The 22,994-nt window shown below is 35.4% G+C and overlaps 1 protein-coding gene across 1 annotated transcript in view; it reads left to right on the plus strand.

Annotated features, from left to right (window-relative positions):
• Window positions 1–22,994, plus strand: part of TMTC3 (transmembrane O-mannosyltransferase targeting cadherins 3) — a 57,672-nt gene that overhangs the window by 18,055 nt on the left and 16,623 nt on the right. Inside the window, exons 6-10 of the mRNA XM_008953701.4 lie at window positions 393–565; window positions 6,037–6,289; window positions 12,327–12,475; window positions 14,337–14,457; window positions 15,941–16,052. Coding sequence (XP_008951949.3) covers window positions 393–565; window positions 6,037–6,289; window positions 12,327–12,475; window positions 14,337–14,457; window positions 15,941–16,052 — 808 coding nt within the window. The remainder of the gene's footprint in view (window positions 1–392; window positions 566–6,036; window positions 6,290–12,326; window positions 12,476–14,336; window positions 14,458–15,940; window positions 16,053–22,994) is intronic.

The following is a 22,994-nucleotide window of genomic DNA, read 5'->3' on the forward strand; positions in this document are numbered from 1 at the left end:
TCAAATTTTATTTATTTTTATTTTCTAAATGTATCATTATGTAAATTAATGTGTTTACCAATAATAATAACAGAAATCATGTTTTATCCTCATACCTACTGAAAATTACTTAACATTTTATGATACTTTAAGTGTTTTAAGAACTGTATTTTAAATTTCAATAATGGAATCATTAGGCAGCTTGGAAAAGTATGCAATAGTACTGTACAGTATAATTCATTATTAGGTAAGACTGTTGAGCTCAGTTTTATTCATTATTAGCTTCACACATTCTTCCACATTAATTTTATAATTATACTTGTATCTAATCTTGCAATTAGAAAGTACTACAGTATTGAAAACATTGAGATATGTTGTTATTTGTTGCTTAAAACATTTCTTTTCTTTTTCAGTATACTTTGCCATTACTATGTACTACTGCTGGACAGTTTCTCCGTGGAAAGGGTAGCATTCCATTTTCTATGCTGCAGACACTAGTAAAACTCATTGTCTTGATGTTCAGTACATTATTACTTGTTGTGGTTAGAGTCCAGGTTATTCAATCCCAACTTCCAGTATTCACCAGGTATGAAATTCTGGTTCTTTGTTTTCTCCATTCTTTTTTTTAACTTTAGATTTTAATGATCATAAATGTTGAAGAAAGTATTTTATTTTGTTTTTTAACAGTTTTATTAAGCTATAATTAACATATTTTTTAAACTGCATATATTTAAAATTTATGTACTGATAATTTTTGACATATATATACACCCTTAAAGCCCCCACAATAAAGATAATGAATGACCCATCCCAAACTGGTTAAGTGTCAAGGTTAGTGTTAATTTAGTCTCCTATATCCTCAGTGATTTTTGTCTACTCATTCTGTCAGTTACTGAGAGATGTTGAAATCTCTGACTATACTTGTAGATTTCGCTATTTCTCCTTGCACTTCTATCGGTTTTTGTTTTGTGTGTTTTTGAAGCTCTGCTATTAGGTGCATAAACAACTAGGATTGTCAAGTCATCTTGAGGAACTGATCCCTTTGTCATTATTAAATGAGCTTCATCCGTAGTAATAGTCTTTACTCAGAAATTCACTTTTTCTTATCACAGCTGTCTTTCGTTAGTGTTATGTGGTGTATCTTTTTCCATCTTTTTACTTTTTACCTGTCTATGCTTTTATTTATAAAGAGGATTTCTTGTAGCATACATACAATTTGGTCTTCTTTTGTTGTTTGGTCAGATAATCTGACTTTTAGATGGGATATATCATTGATTTATATTTAATTTGATAATTGATATAGTTTGATGGAAATCTTTCATCTTGCTAAAATTGTTTTCTCTTTGTCCCATCTATTCTTTGTTCCCTTTTTTCTCTCTTTCCACCTTCCTTTGGATTCTTTTTTTAATATTTCATTTTATCTCCTTGTTGGCTTATTAGCTATAAATCTTTGTTGTTTTAGTGTTGCTTTAGGGATTTTAGAACATCCTCTGCTTATCACAGTTTACCTTCAAGGAATATTCTAATTTCGAATATATATATAAAATAAAAAATATCAGTGTATATATAGTATAAATATATATAATATACATTTTATATATGTAAGAACTTAACTTTTGTGCAGTTTGCTTATGTTTTCCTTGAACATACATCGCTTTAAACAATTGTCTTGGAGGAATTTAAATAATAAAAAAGTATTTTACATTAACCATGAGTCACCATTTCCAGTGTTCTTTATTCCTTTGTTGGATAAGATTTTTATCTGGTACTATTTTTCCTTTTACCTGAAGGAATTTCTTTAGCACTTCTGATTAAAAATATCAGGTTTTGAAAGATATTTTCTCTGAGTGGAGAATTCTACACTGGCTTTTTCATTCAGTATTCTGAAAATGTAAATCTACTGTCTTCCGGCTTTTATTGTTTTCAGTGGGAAAACCTCTATCATCCTTATCTCTTTATGCTAGTGTATGTTATGTGTATTTTTTCTATGCCTGTTTTTAATATTTCCTGTTTACCATTGTTTCTTATGTATTTATGTTTCTTGTGCTTAGGTAAACTGAGCTTCTTGAAATCTGTAGATTTTAATTTTGTATAAATTTTGGAAAATGTTTAGCTAGTCTTCAAATATTTTTGCCATCTTTTCTTTTTCCTCTTTTTCTTGTATGTCAGTTAAGTAAGTTTCTTGAAGTTGTTGCACTGATTCTCTGTTTTTTTCCCTCAATCTTTTACCATTTTTAGTTTGGATAGTTTCTTTTGCTATATCAAGTTCACTAATCTTTTTTCTGCAATATCCAATCTACTCTTAATTTCATCTAGTTGTTTCTTACCTCTGAATCTGTTTTCATCTTCAGAAGGAAGTCTGATTTGAGTCTTCTTTTATATCTTCTATATCTCTACATGTTCTATTGCTTTAATGTCCTTGCCTACTAATTCTATCATCTGTGTCATTCCTTGGTCAGTTTTTATTGAATAAATTTTCTCTTCATTATAGGTTGTATTTCTCTGCTTCTTTGCATGTGTGGTAATTGTTGAACAGATACCATTTGTGAATTTTACCTTAATGTATTCTATAAATTTTGAGTTTTATTCTGGAATGCATTTAAGTTACTTGGAAAATGTTTTATCTTTCAGTCTTGCTTTTTTTCTTTCTTCTTTTTTTTTTTTTTTTTGAGATTAGAGTTTCGCTTTTGTTGCCCAGGGCTGGAGTGCAATGGCACAATCTCGGCTCACCGCAACCTCCACCTCCCAGGTTTAAACGATTCTCCTGCCTCAGCCTACTGAGTAGCTGAGACTACAGGCATGTGCCACCACGCCCAGCTGATTTTTGTATTTTTAGTAGAGATAGGGTTTCTCCGTATTGGTCAGGCTGATCTTGAACTCCTGACCTGAGGTGATCCGCCCGCCTCAGCCTCCCAAAGTGCTGAGATTACAAGCATGAGCCACTGCGCCCAGCCCAGTCTTGCTTTTAAGCTTTGTTTTGTGGGACCACAATAGCATTTAGGATAAGACTAATTTCACTTCACTACTGATGCAAGATCTTTTTGACTATTGGATGTGAACTGTAAATTACGAAGATTTCCACACTGTCTGCCGCGGAACTATTCCTGGCTCGGTATATTTGGGAATTTTTAACTCTAATGCATTCAGGAGGTTTTTGCCTGATTGTATTAGTTTTCTGAAGGCTGCTGTAACAAATAACTACAAACTGAATCGCTTAAAATAACAGAAATTTGTTCCCTCACAGTTCAAGAGGCCAGAAATACCAAATCAGTATGTCAGCACAATTGGTTCCTTCTGGAGGCTCTAAGGAAGAATTTGTTCCATAACTGTCTGCTGGTTTCTGGTGGTTGCTAGCAGTCTTTGGCATTCCTTGGCTTGTAACTCCATCACTTCAATCTACTTTGTCTTCACATTGCCTTCTTTTCCAGTGTATCTCTTTCTTCTCTTTTTATGAGGACCCCAGTCGTTGGATTTAGGTCCCACCCTAACCCAGTGTGACCTCATCTTAACTAATATTGGCAGAAACTATTTTCAAATAACACCACATTCTGAAGTTAGGGTAGACATGAATTTTTTAGAAATATGATTCAACCCACTACACCGACCATGGGTATTTCCTCACATATATGTGCTGATTTGAACTCATCAATATCGGGCCAGGTGTGGTGGCTCACGCCTGTAATCCCAGCACTTTGAGAGGCCGAGGTGATCACTTGAGGTCAGGAGTTTGAGACCAGCCTGGCCAATGTGGGGAAACCTCATCTCTACTAAAAATAGAAAAATTAGCCAGCGTGGTGGTGCACGTCTGATCCCACCTACTCGGGAGGCTGAGGCACAAGAATGGTTTGAACCTGGGAGGCAGAGGTTGCAGTGAGCCAAGACTGTGCCATGGCATTCCAGCCTGGGTGACAAAGCAAGACTTTGTCTCAAAAAAAAAAAAAAAAAAAAAAAAACTCATCAATATTGAAAACTGGAGAGAGACCCTCTACAGATGTCTCAGGTTCTCTTTCTCAGCAGCTTTCTTCTGTCTGGATTCTGCCTCACTAATTCTAGCCCCCCGCACTCCTAGGGCTCCCAACTTCGTACTCTCAATTCAGTATACCACTGGGCTCAGCCTGGGTTCCCTCTTGCTGTTTTACTGACTAAAAACTCTATCCAGGTACTAAACTCTTTCCAGAAAAAGCTCCCCTTATTTGTTTTTCTTCTCTCAGGTATTACAGTCCTTTTTCACCTTATGCTCAGTATGTTTAAAAAAAAATTATACCTCTTATACAGTTTTTTAGTTGTTTAAGGCTAGAAAGCAGAAGATATAGTGAATTTTAAGTCTGCATATCATATTTATCTACTTTAACATTTAGCCTTTTTTCATTTCACCTGACTTGGCTAAAATTTAAAATGAAATTTATACTATTTCCCTGTTCAATTTTAAGTTATTGCCATTACATGCAAGAACTTTTATTTTTAACAAAAGGCCAACATGTTATTCACATTATGTTACATGATCGTGCATTGCTGGCGCTGGGTAGAATAAATTTTATTCGGATAATTTTTAAACCCAAAACTGTGTGATATTTTCACATAACTATCCTCCCTAGCATTTTTTTTTCTTTAAAGAATAATTACCTGTTAATGTCCTGGATTTTTATCTCTGAGTCTAGCAACTCGTGCAGATATTACAGTATTGGAAATAGAGAAGATTGAATTGTTTATATAAGACTTCGGATTTCCTTCTTAGTTTCATTGGTTTTCTGTTATTCCTTTTAGAGAATTTGAATCAACTATTTTCTATTTCCCTATCTACAGTCTAAAAATATAGTTTATAGGTGTGAATTTATGTATGTGTTAGTAGGTATGAATATGCTGCTTATAGCATATAAATATTTTCCAAATAAAGCATTTCAACATTGTGTATATATGTTTGTGTATGTGTGTATAAATTCTATTACCCTCTGAAGTTGGATTTAATATAATTTGATTTATTTTGACATTAACTCTTTCTTTAAATCAGCTATCCTAAATAAACTGTAATTTTTAAAACTAAACTCCGAATAGTGAATTATAGGCAAAAAGATAACTTTTTATTCAGTTCTGCTGGTTATTTTGAGAATTCAAGTTCAGACTCAAGATTTATTATTTTATCTGAAAAATAATATGTAAGTTGTGAGATTCCGTATGAAAATTTTGAAATGATATTATTTGTTCAAATAGTATTTATTTTTATCAAATATTTGATATGTTTTCAGAAAATCAAGTCAAATAAGTGGCAGTAGTTGATTTTCCTTGGCTTACTCATCTTAAAATGAGAAAATGGGTCTTTTAAGTACTGTATATTATAACCAATATAATTTAGAACACAGACTAAACTAATGAAATGTATATATGTCGTGGCCTGGGAAAAGATAAACTATGATATAAGCTTATATTAGTATTTACTAAGAGAAAAAGTAGAACACAAATTCTTACATAGGCCTACACAGTTACTACTTTGTACTAGAAATTTGGTTTTTAGCTTCCTAGGAGTCAAAGAAAAGAGGGAAGAAAGCTAGGTGATATGGTTTTCTCTCTCCATGACAGAAGAAAAATATACGAATTTTTTCCAGGAAGCATAATTTTTAATTAGCATTTAGCTCTAAAAGAAATGTCTCATGTAGGAAAGCATTGGTGAGTGTTTTCAAAAGTGATTCATACAACACATACAACAATAAATCTTATACAACTTTTTGTTACTACTTTTAATCAAAAGGTTTAATGGAACACTTTTGCAGTATTGTAATATTATAGGATGCATGTCTGAATTATTCTAATAATAAACAGAAATGGATGACCTGCTTGCCTTTCAAACAGTCCTTCATACATATCACTTGTCTGAAGTAGATGTTTCATAAAGTTTTGATAGTTTGAACTCTAGCAAGAGTCTGAGGTACACATAACATTTGTCTGTGTCTTCTGTTTAATAAGATGATACATAAAATGTTTATTGTTTAGTGTTTTACTTATGTAAATAATTCTGTATTTTAAAAGTTTTATTTGTAATCTTTTTTTTAATCCTTTATACAGGTTTGATAACCCAGCTGCTGTAAGCCCAACTCCTACAAGGCAACTAACTTTTAACTACCTCCTTCCTGTGAATGCTTGGTTGTTATTAAATCCTTCAGAGCTCTGCTGTGATTGGACCATGGGAACAATACCACTTATAGAGTCATTACTAGATATTCGAAATCTGGCCACATTTACTTTCTTTTGTTTTCTGGGGACGTTGGGAGTATTCAGTATCAGATACTCTGGTGATTCCTCCAAGACTGTTTTAATGGTAAGAAACTTTTCTTAACTTCCAAATGATGTTACATTCAGTTGAATAAGTAAGAAACTACCTTTAATTCAGCAAAAGCGTCTTTTTAGAAGCATTCCTTTCTTTGTTCAACAGCATCACAATTTGTAAACGTATTTGAGTTTATCCCAAAATTCTCAGTTAATTTGCAGGCATAATTTGACATATGTTCAGCACATAAAATATTTCTTACCTTTATCCAACTAGATTATACACTTTTTGAAGAAATTGATTATATTGTATATTATTTGTTTTCTTGGCACAGAGAAGAACATCATATAAGATATACAACTAGAAATATAGAGCTTTTCAGTTCTCATGAGCAAGGTGGTCTTTATTACTCCCTTAGATAGCTTCCACTATGTTCAGAGAACTCTGATTATTTGAACAGTTTTTTTTTTTTTTTTTTTTGGTGGTGGTTTTTCTGTACTGTTTTTCTTCTTATTTTCTTACCCTGTGTCACTTCATACTCATAAGAGTTCTGTTTTCTCTTCCTTTTAATTATTGAAGACAGGCTGGGTGCGTTGGCTCTTGCCTGTAATCCCAGCATTTTGAGAGGCCAAGGCAGGTGGATCATTTGAGGCCAGGAGTTTGAGACCAGCCTGGTCAACCTGGTGAAACTCTCGTCTCTACTAAAAATACAAAAATTAGCTGGGTAGCTGGGTGTGGTAGTGGGTGCCTGTAATCCCAGCCACTCAGAAGGCAGAGGCACAAGAATCACTTGAACCAGGGAGGTGGAATTTGCAGTGAGCTGAGATTGCGCCACTGCACTCTAGTCTGGGCGACAGAGCAATACTCTTTCTCAAAAAAAACAAAAATAAAAATAAAAGTTTATTGAAGACAATAGTACATTTTCTCAGGCATTTATTATATGTCAGAAAGTATGTTTAATGAATTGCAGATACATAATTTTTTGCTGTAGCTGCTAGATTGATTTATTCATTCAATAAAAACTTAGACTTTACCCTTTGTACAGTGCAGCATTTTAGGTGCTAAAGGTTATGATAGTAAATACACAGTTCACGTTTCCAGAGAACTTACACAGTTCACGTTTCCAGAGAACTTACATTCTAGAGAAATTTGGATGTCTGAGATACAGAGTAGATTGAAAGATTGTGTTTTCTATTATCCTTGAACATGTTGAGTTTGCGATACTGTTGAAACATCCTGTTGGACATTTTGAACAGCACTTTATGTCTGGAGTTCATAGAAGATAGTTAAGTTACACATAGAAATCTTATTCATTAACATAGAGGTGGTAATTGAAACTAGGATGTAGATAAGGTGAAATGTAGATGAGGTTATAGAGCAGCCTTTCTCAACTGGGGTTTTGTCAATTCTGTCAAAGATGCTAGCTGTTAACATTCTAGATGCACAGAAGTTCACTCATACTCATAATGGAAGCCTTAGGGTATTTGGTCTTAATTCTCCCCAGAAAACAGTTGAGTGGGCTAAATACAGTGAAAAGAGAAGATACCTACTACTAGGTCTTGAGAAACTCCTATATTTAGATGTTGAAGAGAAGGATCCTAAATAGAAGACATATCGAATGAAGAGAAAAGTAGGAAAGTGTATTGAAAAAGACCAAATGGTTAACACTAACAGAGATGCTCTTGAGGGGGAAAGTGAGATCTAGAATCTGTTGGATTGGACTTCTTTTAGTCTGTAGTTACTTAAATGAAATTTGTTTATGTGCAGTGAGTGATTTGATGAGGAAGTGAAGAGAGCTAGTATAGACCTGTAGGAATAATTTAACTTTGACTGTTTCAAAGGATGGGATAAACTTGATTTATTTCCCCCCTAAGTAAGGGAAGACTATGCTGGTCAGGCAATGGTTTCAAGTATAACAAACTGCTAATCTTATGTAGGACCTGGGGAAGCATTGAGATCTGGCATTGGTAGACCTTCAGAGGTAGGAGGGAGCAATGTCAGGGAGAGACTATTGATTGGTTGGCATATAGAAGCATTTTTATTGGAGTACTCAGCTACTCAGCTGACTTTTTTGAATGCGGATATCCCTGATGGTTTGGCTTGCAGGAACATATTTATTAAGCTGAAATGTTGATTGGTTAAGTGGTAGACTTAAGTTGATTAGTTAAGTGGGCTACTTGATACTATGGCAACAAAATCTTTTCCTAAGATCATGGGAACTTGTTTTGTACCTGAGGTATGTAACGAATAGGGAAGGTAGCTTAAAAAATGTATTGTTAAAGATGTTTAAGGCTGGAGAGACAAGAGCATGTTTAAATATAGATAGGAAGAATACAGTTGATTGGAAAGTGGTTAATAAATTAGAGAAGGGATAATTGTTAGTGAAGTTTATGAGGAGCAGGAGATACGGAGCACAGGTTTGGCCTGAGATAGAAGAGACACCCCTTATGTTACAAGAAGAAAGGAAATGAATGTGGATGTTGGTAGGTTTAGTAGCAGGAAATTGAAGAAATTCTTGTTTTATGGCTTTAGCTTTCATTGTAAATTAGGAAATGTAGTTGCCTGCTAAAAGTGACATGGGTCAAAAATTTGAGAAAAGTAATGAAGATTCAAAGCAGTCAAGAAGAGTGGAAGGAACTTTCCAGAGAAACCTAGAAATCCTAAACAGTCTTAAGGATAAATTTGAACTTGGTGCTCATGCTTTTATGACAGTATTAATCTGTTCAGCTTTGGGACTTTCTCTAGCAGTGCGTTGCCACTCTGGTAAATACAGACAAAAGAAATAAATGGTAGAATACATCTAAAGCTGGAGTTTTGCTAAAAGAAAGGTTAAAAAAAAAAAAGGAGAGGTAGGGGAATTAAGGTTTCAGCAAATAAAATAATGGTGTATGTAATGTAAGCTGAATTTTAAATGTATATAAAAATGGAACAGCTGTGGCCTTAAGCATAACTCTACTTTCGGTGTAGTCCTAATAAATGTGCTATTTTTTTTATGGTGATATTTTCTGAAGATCTCTGGAAGGGATAAGTAGAACAAAGGAGTACCTACCAGATACCATGTTAAGCACTTATTAGATAAGATGTCATATATATGTCAACAGCATAATGTAAGTTGTTATTAATCCCCATTTTATTTGTAAAGAACTAACTGGGTTCAGTGGCTCATGCCTGAAATCCCAGTGCCTTGGGAGGCAGAAATGGGAAGATCACTGGAGGCCAGGAGTTTGGGACAAACCTGGGCAAGACAGTGAGATCCCATCTCTAAAAAAAATTTTTTAAATTAGCCAGGCATGGTAGTGCATACCTGTAGTCCTAGGTGTTTGGGAGGCTGAGGCAGGAGGATTGCTTGAGCCCAAGAGTTCAAGAATGCAGTAGACTATGATCATGCCACTATACTCTATCCTGGATGACAGACAAGACCCTGTCAAAAAAAAAAAAAGGAAGAAGAAAAAAAGAAAGAAAGACTCTGGAGGTGACTGAGTGGTTTGCCTTATGTAGGAAATGAGAAGTAAAGCAGATTTGTCTCGAACTCTTTGCTCTTTCTACTAATATCCTAACATTTAAGGACAGTTTATGTTACTGGAAGAAGGAAATTACAAGACAGTGATAGTTAACTAGGTTGGCATACATTATTAGAGAGCATATTAGGACCTGTGAATAAGTTAATCATTAGAGACATTTCTTATCCCAGAACGTATAGATTTTTCCTGATAGATTTTTTTTGTTTTGTATAGTTTATGCATCGGTCTACAATACACTTTTGAGTGAATTTAACACTTAATTCTCTCAAGTGAAATTGCCTTGGGGCGGCCATGAATTAATAGGTATAATTTTTTTTCAATGAACTACATACATATTCAGGAACTTTTCTTTATCTGTTTCACATTTTTTGCTGATTATTTTTGTCAAGCATCTCTGGGAAATGGAAAGTGAATTCTATGCACTCTTAGTTTTTCTTACCTTTTTGATTTAAAAAAACTGAAGTGTCAGACCTATAAATTGGTATGATGGTGACCAGTTTGATGGTAGTAATTTTCCTCAGATTCAGTGTTGCCTTATTACAAATCATTAATGTGTGAACATTTGTGGAGAGTATTCTTTTCAATGTATATACCTCTATATTTCACAAATTAAGTCAAATAGAAAAAAAGGACATTCTTTCACCTTAGCCCATTAGAAGAGTCTCAAACTTGTGAAGCTAAAGGTTTAACTTGTTTATTCAATTAAGTACTATAAAACAAATCGGGGTAACAAAATATGGAAGCAGATGTCCATAGAAACAGATTTCCTAATAACGACCAAACTTATTTCCTTCACAAGCTATTTATGTGCTAGTTTTTTGTGGGTGTATAATGTGGAAACCACATGTCACCCCATTTTCAAAATGGTAAGAAATCTAAACATTTTTATGGTGTTTCATTTCAATGTTCAGTGTTATATTAATAATTTTAGAAATTCTTGTAGAATGAAAGACTGTTGATTTAAAGGGGGGCAGTTTTATTTTTATGCATACACTAAGCTTCTAGTTAAATACATTTAACCTTTCAGGATGTTATGTGAAGTAATGCTAAGGTACAGTAGTCTGCTATCTTGTCTGAACGACACCTGATTTCATTCCTTCAGTTTCCAATATCATGTGGTTTCTTAAAGTAGTAAAGTTGTAAAAACTGACATGTTTAGCTTTTTTTTATCAGCATTTGTGGTTTTGTTTTGTTGAAAAACCTATTAGCATATTTCATTATCATCTTATTTTTACCACACGCACATAAGTTAGATGTGTAAAATTTTTATTTATTTAATTTGTATTCCTCCTAACTGAAGTTTTGTGCCTTTTGACCAACCTCTCCCCAACCTTCTCCCTCCAACCCTGGTGACCACCATGTACTGTACTTCTGTGAGTGCAACTTTTACAAATTCTACATACAAGTGAGATCATGCGTTGTTTTGTCTTTCTGTGGCTGGCTTATTTCTCTTAACATGGTGTCCTCCGGGTTTATCCATGTCAGAAATGACAGGATTTCCTTCTGTTTTAAGGCTAAATAGTATTCTAAAGTGTATATGTACCACATTTTTTTCATCCAGTAATCTGTTGATGGATACTTAGGTTGTTCCCATATCTTGGCTATTGTAAATTGAATAATGCTGCAATGAACAGGGGAGGTCAGATCTCTCTTCAACATACTGACTTCATTTCCTTTGGATCTATACCCAGTAGTGAGGATGCTGAGTCACATGGTAGTTCTATTTTTAATTTTTTGAGAAGCCTTCATACTGTTTGCTTAATGGCAATGCTAATTTACATCCCACCAACAGTGCGCAAGTGTTTCCTTTATGTTCTTGCCAACATTTGTTATCTTTTGCCTTTTTGATAATAGCCATTCTTACAGGTGTGCAATGACATCTCATTGTGGTTTTAATTTTCACTTCCTTAATGATAGTGATGTTGAACATTTATATACTTGATGGCCATTGGCATGTTGTCTTCTGAGGAATATCTATTTAGCTACTTTGCCCATTTTTTAAATTGGGTTGTTTTCTTATGATTGTTTGAGTGTGTTATTTTAGATACAATTTCAAAAAGTACTTCACCTTTTTATTTAACTGGATGAACCTTTATTGTTTAATTTTTGCTTAAAGATGTGAATATTTACATTTATTAAAGTTTTTATATTTTACTATGCAAGCATATTCTTTACAGAAAACCAGTGAGATATAGCTTATTATGCTTCTCAAATTTAAAATGCTGTAATGGTTTAGATTTTAATTTCAAGGGGTAATCACTCCCAAACACACCTAGAAATCTTGTTTTCAAAGTTCATAGATATCCTCTAATTTTAACTTTTAGAATTCAAGATTTCCATTTCACCTTGCTTACGTACATCCTGATGTTTGTTAATGTCTAAGTTGCCTTCTTTATGTTTAAATTAATATTCTTCACAGTATTATTAAAAATAGTTTACCAGTACGCTATCCAGGTTAAATGATAAAATATTTGGATTCAAGTATCAGATGCCCATATATTTCTTAATTTATTATAAATTATTATAAATTTATTATAAATTATTAAATCTTCTTTTTTTTTTTGTAGGCGCTTTGTTTAATGGCATTACCATTTATTCCTGCATCGAACCTTTTTTTTCCAGTTGGATTTGTTGTTGCCGAGCGAGTATTATATGTTCCCAGCATGGGATTCTGTATTTTGGTAGCCCATGGATGGCAGAAAATATCAACAAAAAGGTGAATTTAAATGTCAGTTCATGTAATGCTTACTATGGAATTAAGTGTGACACATTTTAAAATTTAAATATTTAGTTCAGTTTTCTAAGTCATGCTTTTGTATCTTTTGGTTTTTCATCTCCATAGTCTCCTCATTTGTCTTGTAAGTCAAGTTAGGAAAGCTCCATGGCACCTACTTATTCTGTGTTCTTCCCCATATTTATGTAATTTGATTTTACAGCCTGAGACAGAACAAACTTTGAGTCAGATCCAAATGAAAACAAGGATGTTACTGAGAATAAAGTCTCAAATGACCATTGCCACTTCCATATTCAGTGAACTAAGATAATAGTCATCCTACTTAAGTGAGTCATATTGAGTTAATATATATAAAATGCATATAGTAAGCAATCTGTAATTTCTTGCTATCATCACTATCTTCATTATAATCTTTGTATCCTAGTTGCCTCAAACTAACAGTTAAGGAACAGCATAGTCACACTGTATATATGCTTAGGAACTATAATTGTTATAGGTATTATCTCATTGTATACTTATGCTGTGGCACTAAAATTATCAAATCAAGCAAATTGTTAAAGGTCAAGTAATACTAATGTAATAATATTGAGTTTGCAGCTTGAAAAAGAAATAGTCACTTCTTTCACTTTCCTATTTTCCAGTCATCCCTCACCCCACAGAATTCTGACTTCTCTCCACTTCACCCTTAAGCATATAACAAAGTGCCTCCTAGTAGCTAAACTAAGTCAACTCCTTTAATTTAAAGTTTATTTCCCTAGTGTCTGTAAAAAGTATTTGTCCTGATTAATTCTTCTGGCTGCACCTGCTCTTTGAATATTTACATTTTTCAAAGTCTTATAGCCACTTTTTTCACACCGCATGTGTTCCACAGATAATCTCATCCCTGTCTGCAATATTTAACTGCCATCTACCAAACCTGTTCTCTTAGCTTTTACCCATATATCCATTTATAATCACTACCCATTTTTGAATGCCTGCCATGTACCAAGGGCCATGATAGATACTTTAGATTTCTTTTCTCATTTAATCTTGACACTTCTTAAGTCTGCTTTGCAGATGTGAACATTGAAGCCATATAGGTTACCCAAGATCACACAGCTAGTAAATAACAGTCTTGTTTCAGATTTACATCTGACTGCTTCCAATGACCATGTTCTTTCACATCCATACTTGTGTGTTCTAGTTAAGTGGATCTATCAAAATGAAATAAATTAAACCATGTTATAGGAACAAAAACACAGACTCAGAGACTATTAATACTAAACAAGATCATAAAGATTATAGGTGAGGAATTGAGCCCTCAAATAATTAACCTAAAGTTGTATAAGTAATTTGCCTCTGTTTAATGAAGAGTCACTTTTACTATGCCTTTTAATAGACAATTCTAGCTTTACAATAGAGAAATAAACCAAAAATATCATGATAGTCTTGGTATAAATTGTAAGTAAAACATTTTCAGATGTGATCAGTGATAAGGTTGACCCCTTTCTAAACTCAATTAAGAATACTCAGTTGTAGAAAATGGCACAAAGGACTGTAAGTGTAAAAAGTCACATTTAAAAATTGTTTTTTTCCATTTTTTATCATTTATTTTAAACAGAGCTTTTGAAATATAGCCAATATTAGGATATATAATGTAATTGACTGGAAGGTCATATTCACAGTATTTAATTTTTTTGGTGTTGTATCCTCTAAAGTTGGGTGTTCATTAGAATGAATTAGAATAAATTAACATATGGTATTTTAGGAGCATTTAAGATACTTCTTACCTCTGTTCTAAAAGGTAAAATACTTTTGGTGATGAAGACAATTTTTTTTGTTTTGCTTTTTTTCTCTTAAACAGTGTATTTAAAAAGCTATCCTGGATTTGTCTGTCTATGGTGATACTCACTCATTCCTTAAAAACATTCCACAGAAATTGGGATTGGGAGTCTGAATATACATTGTTTATGTCAGCCTTGAAGGTAAAGTGTTGTTCAGAATGACAGGAAAGTATGTCATCAGTGATTTCTTGGAACAATTTCTAAGCTGTTTTAACTTTGTTTTTAATTAGACATTTAACAGTCAATATTAAGTACTTTACTAAAAGATTAATGAAAATAATTTGTTGTTTAACATATGCCATAACCAAATGCTCTGAATAATACTTAGCTATATGTCCAAAGCATATATGATAATTCCCTAAATGCTATACAGTTATTGGAAGCTCAAATGACACAATGTTTAAATCAGAATACTATATTTCATTGGTTCTAAAGGTGCTCATATTTTTCCTTTTTTATATCTCTGAAATCAAATAAGTCTTACAGTGAAAAGCATCTTAAATTAGTGGCCTTTTTCTCTCTTAATGGTACTTAAAATAATGATGTTATAATCAATGGCATCAATTCAGTAAAATAAAATGTACAGCCAAAAAAAAAAAAAGGCACCCAATGATGTGGAAGATAACCAGTGGTTACAATACTATCAGAAAGATAAGAATTGGCAGAAAGGAAGGATACAGGATTTCTATAGAATGGACATTATAAATCGGAAAAAGGTCTTTTAAAAAACAAAAATTTGTTTTCTTTAAAGGTTATCAGCAAAGATTTTTTCAAGCTCTCCCTTACCAGTACCCCTCTTCAGATATCTGAATTTTTACTTCCTTTGGACTATTTCTTAACTCTTCATTACTTAGCTTTATTGGATTGCTGCTTCATTCCAGTGGTCTGTGTGATTTCTTGATTCCCCATCTGCCTAAGATCAGATGAGTCTCTTCTTATACAACTCAATAGCTCTACTCTCTCTCCCAACTCAGAAGTCTACCAACAAGTGAGACCTCATTACCATGCTTATTAATCCATACTCCTAGGATACCAGTGAAGCCCCATAATTTTCCAGAATTTTGCTTATACTCACTCCCAGGACAGTGGTTGGAACCTATAGCCACAACGACTGCAATTAGTTCCTTGGCTAGGTGTCATCTATCTGCAAGAACACTACGGCAATCTGCGAACTCTGAAAGCACAGATTGACTCAGAGCTTTAATCTCAGGGTTTCCGTTACCATAATGGACTACATAAATAATTTTAAATATGTCAAGTCTAAAAATAAGTCATCAGTGCAACATTTAAACATATTCTCATGTTCCAGTGCTTTTGCTCCTAAAAATACAAATGGCAGAGCAGAAGTTTTGAAACACCACTGTGCTTACATCAAATAACATTTTCAGTAAAATGTTAATATATAACGTGAATGAAATAAGACACTGCTATGGTTTTAGTATGTTGGTGTTCAGGTGCAGGGAGAGTAAATTTGGTGAAGCAGTCTTTATTTGACTCCTGTGTCATCCCCAGAGACATTTCCATAGAACATTATTTTCTTAATAGTATACCAAACAAATATCTGTATGAACTGGAGTCATATTTTTTTTAATTGTAACTTTTTCTATCTCTGCTTGTATTTAAGGTAAATAAAAATAATGCCAAACTTTGGAATAATGTGGGTCATGCTCTGGAAAATGAAAAGAACTTTGAGAGAGCTTTGAAATACTTCTTACAGGCTACCCATGTTCAGCCAGGTAAGCATTATTAACTAATAAAATCATGAATTTTATTTTTTAAAAAGTGTTGATTATCCTTGGGGGAAATAAGATAGTTTATTTACTAGCTTTATTCTAAGTGACTTGAATACTAGAGTTCAGTGCTTATTTTGAACTGGATTACATATAATAGCCACTTAATATCAGACTCTGATACCAGGCTGGTGGCTCACACATGTATTCCCAGCACTTTGGGAGGCTGACACAGAAGGGTCACACCAGGAGTTCATGACCAGCCTAGGCAACAAAGCAAGATCCTGTCTTTACAAAATTAAAATTAAAAAATTAGCCAGGCCTGGTGGTGTGGGCATGTAAACTCGGCTACTTGGGAGGCTCGGGAGGATTTCTTGAGCCCAGGAGTTCAAGGCTGCAGTGAGCTATGATCACATGATTATACCACTGTACTCCAGCCTGGGTGACAGAGTGAGACTGTGTCTCAAAAACAAACAAAAACATTTATGGATTTTTTCTTAACATAGAGTTGTTGGGTGGCATGGATATGGATAAGCAGTTTTGGTGGAATGATGGGTGCAAAAGCCTGATAGTAGTGAGCTTAAGAGAATGGGGAAAGAATACTTGGAGACAATTCGTATAGAAAACTGTTTTGAAGGGTGTTGATAAGAAATGGTGGCAGTGCTGGGTATGCAGTCAAGAAAGGATGGTAAGATAAGAGGGTTTTGGCTTTTTTAAACCAGTTTGGGCCAGACACAGTAGCTCAAGTCTGTAATCCCAGCACTTTCGGAGGCCAAGGTGGGCAGATCACTTGAGGTCAGGAGTTTGAGACCAGCCTGGGCAACATGGTGAAACCCCATCTCTACTAAAAATACAAAAATTAGCCAGGTATTGTGGTGGGCGCCTGTAATCCCAGCTACTTAGGTGGCTGAGGCACAAGAATCGCTGGAACCTGGGAGGCAGAGGTTGCAGTGAGCCAAGATCGCACCACTGCACTCCAGCCTGGGTGACAGAGTGATATACTCTGTCTCAAAAAAAAAAAAAAATAGTTACATGTTTTTCTCTTGCAACTGTTTAGCTATAATAGTGATGGCATAGACATGGAAAATTCTGTTAAATAGGATTAAAGTTTTTTCAGTTGTGTATTACTCATCAAGAAAGGGTTTAAGGAGTGAATAAATGATGAGCCACAGAATCTAAGCTGCTTAAGAAGGGATGTGAGAGAGGATGAGGGATGGAGGAAAGGTAAGAAGATCAGTGGATCTGAGGAATTGTTGGTTTCTGAGTAGGATGTAGCTAGAGCAGCAGTATTTTTCGACAGGAGTGCTATTGGCGTTTTGAGTGCAGAACTGTATTACAGGATATGTACTAGACATGGCCCCCATCCACCAAATGCCATCATTATTTTCCATTCAGAGTGATGACCAAAAAGAAACCCCTGCACATTACTAAATATCCTTGAAGGGGTGCAGAGTGTCAGACACTTGTTTTTTTCTAGTAAGTACAACTATGACCATTGCACTAACTGGCTAAGGTAGAAAGGAGGTGAAAATCATTTGTAAAAAAGGTCATCAAGACCACAGTATTCAAAGATTAATATCTATATGGATTATGAAATCACTAAATCATTAAGAATTTTGACAAAAGTAATGTTAGAGAAAGCAACAGGGAGCCAGGGTCTGTGATCCAGGAATCGACGACTACAACACTGATAGGAATAGTAGATAATAGAGTTAAATTACAATCAGACGTGAGTATGGTAAAAAGGAGAGAGAATTGTCCAAAAATGGCAACATGGATCAAGGAAGAAGATACCTGTTCTTCCTCCAGGCCCAGTGTGGCAAAGGATAGAAAAGAACACAGTCACCACTTGAAAGGGCTAAAGGTAACCATGTCTCCAAAACAAAGCTAAGTTTCAATTAGAGAAAGGTGAAGAAAAAGTTGGGAAAATATAACTGATGGTCTAGCCTTTCAGTTTTATCTCTCTTAGCCCTTCATGTAGTTTAGTTTTTCTTGGAATATGGGATTAATGTCCTGTACTTCCTTACTTCTTTGCCTTTATTTTCTTCCTTGAGACTAGAATTTCTCCCTTCTCCCTTTCCTCCCATTTTCCAGTGACTTCTCTTCTGAAAACTCTTCCTATCTTTCCAGCTATAAGCAAATAGTTTTCATCTGTAAAACCCCTTAACTTCCTCTGTATCTTTCCTATATTTGTAATTTTCTATTTAGTGCTATATTTTATTTATTTAAATACAAATTTATTTAAAATATTTATTTATTTAAACTGTGGAGCTTCCTTGGGGTAGCAGGAACATCTGATTCATTTTTGTACCCCTGCATCATCAAGTAGGGTCCTATACGCAGTCAGCAGTCTCTAAGTATTTTAATTAATTACTTTCTTAAGTCTTGAGATGTGCAATGCATGGATTAATTATATTCTGGCAGTTTTTAGAGAAGCAGCCATCTTTGATTGTCAGGCACACAAGGGCTTTGAGACTGAGATGTTACTTAGGCCCCTCAGACTTTTGTTTCTTGTTTCTAAAATGGGATAGTAATTTCTATCTCACAGTATTGTTGTAAATACTAAGTTAAGTGTGTGTGGGGTGTGTGTACACATTCAGTTTTGTCTAGTGAATAGTGTGCCTATCACAGGATGTTGCAGATATGGACACTCAGTTTTTAAATAATTTTCCCCCTCATTGTCAATTGTCACTAATTGCTGTTTTTGAGATATTTGCTGAACCTTTCTTCTTCAGTTTGACTTCACTATCACACTTTGAGAATTGCTGTTTCTATTAATCATAAGCCATGAGATAGGAATACAAGTAAACCAGTTTATTATATTATGAATAAAGCGTTTTAAACTTAGAAATATTGAATGTGGCATCTAGAGGTTTCTTGGCTTATTCCATGTTTTTTTAAGCTGTATTCTTCCTAGATGGGTTTGACAGATGAAATGACATGTTATTTTACTGTATCTTAGATAGTTTAGACGGGGCAAGACAGTGACCAGAATAAGGTTAAGAGGGACAACTAGTGTGATGGTTAGTTAAAAGTTTGGACTCTGGCATCAGACCTTTTCTCAAATTTAGTTCAATCACTCTAAGTTTTCTATCTATAAATTTGGAGTAATAATACCTCCATTCTTTTGTATGGGTTATGTTAAATACTGGTTATATAAGACTTAGGCCAGTTTCTAGGCAATAATGTATATTCAATAAATATGAGCTGGTAGGTATTAATGGCATTATTTTCACTGGAGCCAGGAAAGGAGGTTGCTGAGTCTATCCTGCAGACTCTGGCTGAGTGATGGATGAAAGAGGTATATGCTGACACAGGTATTTTGCCTGACAGTGTGGCTAGGAGACTGCACAGCTTAGCACCGCCAATGAGAGAGTGCAGCAGCCACCAAGAGAGTGCAGCCCCCGTAAGCAGGCCCCGGTCGCATTTATTTAATACAGATTTAATGATAAAGGCTTGGAGCAAACACAATTTGTGGGTAATAAACATTGTCAACCCCCGGAGTAGAGAGCAGTCCTGTGCGCGAATGTTCAAAGATTGGTTTCTGGAGACAGGAGTAAACAAATTTATCTAGATAAGTTCCTTTACATTCCCTTGTTATCTAACCTTTGCTCTCAGGCTCTGGATAAGAGAATCTGGCTGCCTTCAGCCATAATTCTCTTCTGAAGCTTTTGCAAAACCTCCTGGCCTTTCAAAAATATTTGCATCTTTCCCTATAACTTTTTCTTACAACTTTTCCCACTACCCTGACCGAACTCCTACATCTCACCCTTTTCTGTTTTTTGCATCTGGTTTTGTTGATTGAAGAGTACAGGTGTGTGCAGCAACAGGTTTGTCAGGCACAGCAGTTAACACTCGTATTCCAGCTTTGCATCCTAGAATTAGTAAATAACATAAGACAAACATGAGTATAATCAGTAATATTATTTTCCAATTAAGGAGTGACATGTAGTGTTACTTGGCACCTCAGTCCAGTGTGTGTCATTAGTAAGGAACCCCACTGGGGGTATGTTAATCCCTCCTAGCCAAGCAGTTACGTTATTAGAGGCCGGGAAGGGGGTGTCTGCCCAGGTAACAGGGTGAAAGAAAGGAGGATTTAGAAGATGGGCCTAATAGAAAGCAGCAGGTACAGATAGCAGGCAAAGTGAGAGAATAAGAAAAACCAATGTCCTACGAGAGTTGTAATGTACAACAGAAAGCATAGTAAGGAACAGATTATCTGGAGTGAATGGTGTCTGTGTCCAGAGCAGGATTCCCTCAGCCTCCTGAGTTATCTTCTTCAGCATCCCGCAGGTAATGTTTGGGGCTTGTGTCATTCAAGAAAACCGCATCTTCTGGGGCTGCAGGTCCTGCAGGGTCGTTTCCTTCATTTCTGGTACCAGGTTGGGTCCTAGCGACACCATAGTATGGTTTGATGCATCACGCTGGAATCCATAGAGGATTTGAGGGGGTGTGAACACAAGCATATTCTCTTCCCCATGTCAACAAATCATTTGGACCACACCATACATTACTATTTACATCTTTCCATAAAACCAGAGGTTTTATGTTTTGAAGGACTTTAGTGAAATGCTTTTCTATGGCTGATTGAAATTTATCATCTAAATTTTAAAAATTAAGGGTAAATAAGGCTTGTGCCAATAGTGTTGCAGGATCCTTACTCATATTCCCCCTTTTTTGTTTCTTGAGCATATTTTTAAGGGTAGAGTGGACACGTTCTACTATGGCCTGTCCTTGAGGGTTATAAGGGATACCTGTGGAATGTTGGATGTTCCACGTGTGACAAAATTGTTGACATTGTGAGCTGGCATAAGCCCGACCATTATCAGTTTTAATTTTTGTGGGCCATCTCATAAACACAAATGTTAAGAGAAAATGTTTAATAACATATTGGGAGGACTCTTCAGGAAGAGCATGTGTGCTAATTAGGTGAGAATTGGTATCAATGGATACATGTATATCTAAGTTTTCCAAATTCAAGGATGTGAATAACATTTGTTTGCCATAACCGATTAGATTCTTGTCCTCTAGGATTAACACCTGTTGAAGGAGGGGACATGCCTGTGAGTTGGCAGTGTGGGCATTGTAAATAATTTGTTTAGCTAGTCTTTGGGTAGGTTGAAATTGTTTAGTTAAGTTTCTTCAGTTTTGGTGGAAAAATTGATGCAATTGGGTGGTTTGGTCAAGCAGTGACGTCATAACTTGCAGGTCTGCTTGTTCATTGCCATAAGCCAGTGGGCCAGGCAGTGAGCTGTGGGCTCGAGTATGTGTGTTAAAAATAGGATATGTACGTTGATCCAGCAGTTGCTGAAGTTGAAGAAAAAGTGTACACAAGTGGGCTCGAGAGTAGACTTAATGAGGGCTGTCTTAAGCTTCTGTAATAAGTAGAGTAAGCAGAGTCATTAACAATATTGATAAGCTGAGCAGAAAAGGTCTCCAGGGCCAATATTAAGGCTCCAACCTCAGCTCTCTGAGTGCTGGTAAATCCAGAACAAGTGAGGGAATTATGCAGTTTCCACCAAGTAGCCACTTTTCCATTTTTACCAGAGCCATCAGTGAAAAGCGTTAAAGCACTGGGTATGGGGGAGTGAACTACTTGTGTAGACACAACTACAGGAGTACGAGAAAAGAACTGAAGTAGTTTGTCAGCAGGAAGGGCATGCTCTGCATGGCCTGCATAATCAGAGAGTGCTATCTGAAGATCTAGAGATAGGGGCAATATTGCTTCGAGTTGCTTTTTACTCAAAGGAATTCTTATGACATCAGGGTCATAACCTAGAAACTGATTGCATCATCTGCAGCCTGTATAGGTGGCTTTACTAACTAGCTGGATATAGGGAGATAAGTGTTTTAGTCCCAGTACGTGAGCAAAAAACCCATCCTAGGAAGCATAGCCCTGGGGCTGTCTGTCCTATTAATCCTGTTGGGGAATGTTTAGTAGGGAAAACAAACAATTGAACTGAATATTGCAGGTCTGTGCAATCTAGTTGCCTCTGAGAAACAGCTTGCTCTATTTCTTCAATTTCCCTTTTTGCTGCAGGAGTTAAATACCTGAGAGAGTCTAGGGCTGTATTGCCCTTTAGGATAGAAAACAGTTTATGTAACTTATCAGTAGTTATGCCCAAGATGGGGCAAAGCCAATTAATATCGCCCAGTAATTTTTGATAATCATTTAAGATATGCAAGTTGCTAGTATTTAATTTAACCTTTTGAGGTCTAACTGACCAGGAAGTTAGTATGTATCCAAGATATTTTCAAGGAGAAGACAATTGTACTTTTTCAGGTGCTATGACTAAACCTCTTAGCTGTGTATTCTTTATGACAGAGGCATATAAACGTAAAAGTACTGGCTCCGTTGGGGATGCTGGTAAAATATCATCTATAAAATGAATAATCTTGTATTTAGGAAATTCTTTTCTACTTGGGAGCAAAGCCTGATTTACATGATACTGACACACGGTAGGACTGTTCAGCATCCCTTGAGGAAGCACTTCCCAATGAAATCAGTGAGCTGGCCTTTCATTATTGATAGCTGGCATTGTAAACACAAATTTTTCTCTGTCCTGTTCTGCAAGGGGAATAGTACAAAAACAGTCCTTTAAGTTCATAATGACTACAGGCCAATCTTGAGGAATTGCCACAGGGGAAGGGAGACCCTGTTGAAGGGGCCCCATAGGTTGCAAATTAGCATTGATAGCCCGTAAGTCATGCAGAAGTCTCCATTTGCCAGACTTTTGGGAAATGATGAAAATGGGCAAATTCCAGGGGCTGTTTGACGGTTCTGTATGGCTGGCTTTTAATTGCTCCTCAACTAATTCATGGGCCAACTAATTCATGGGCTCTTTGTAATTTTTCTCCCTTTAAAGGCTACTGTTCTACCCAAATAGGATTTTGAGAGAGCTATGTCAGGGGTAGGAGAGGAATAACAGTGGCCATTATTAGAAAGAG

The sequence above is a fragment of the Pan paniscus genome, chromosome 10 (genome assembly GCF_029289425.2).
Source record: "Pan paniscus chromosome 10, NHGRI_mPanPan1-v2.0_pri, whole genome shotgun sequence".
NCBI classification, from domain to species: domain Eukaryota; kingdom Metazoa; phylum Chordata; class Mammalia; order Primates; family Hominidae; genus Pan; species Pan paniscus.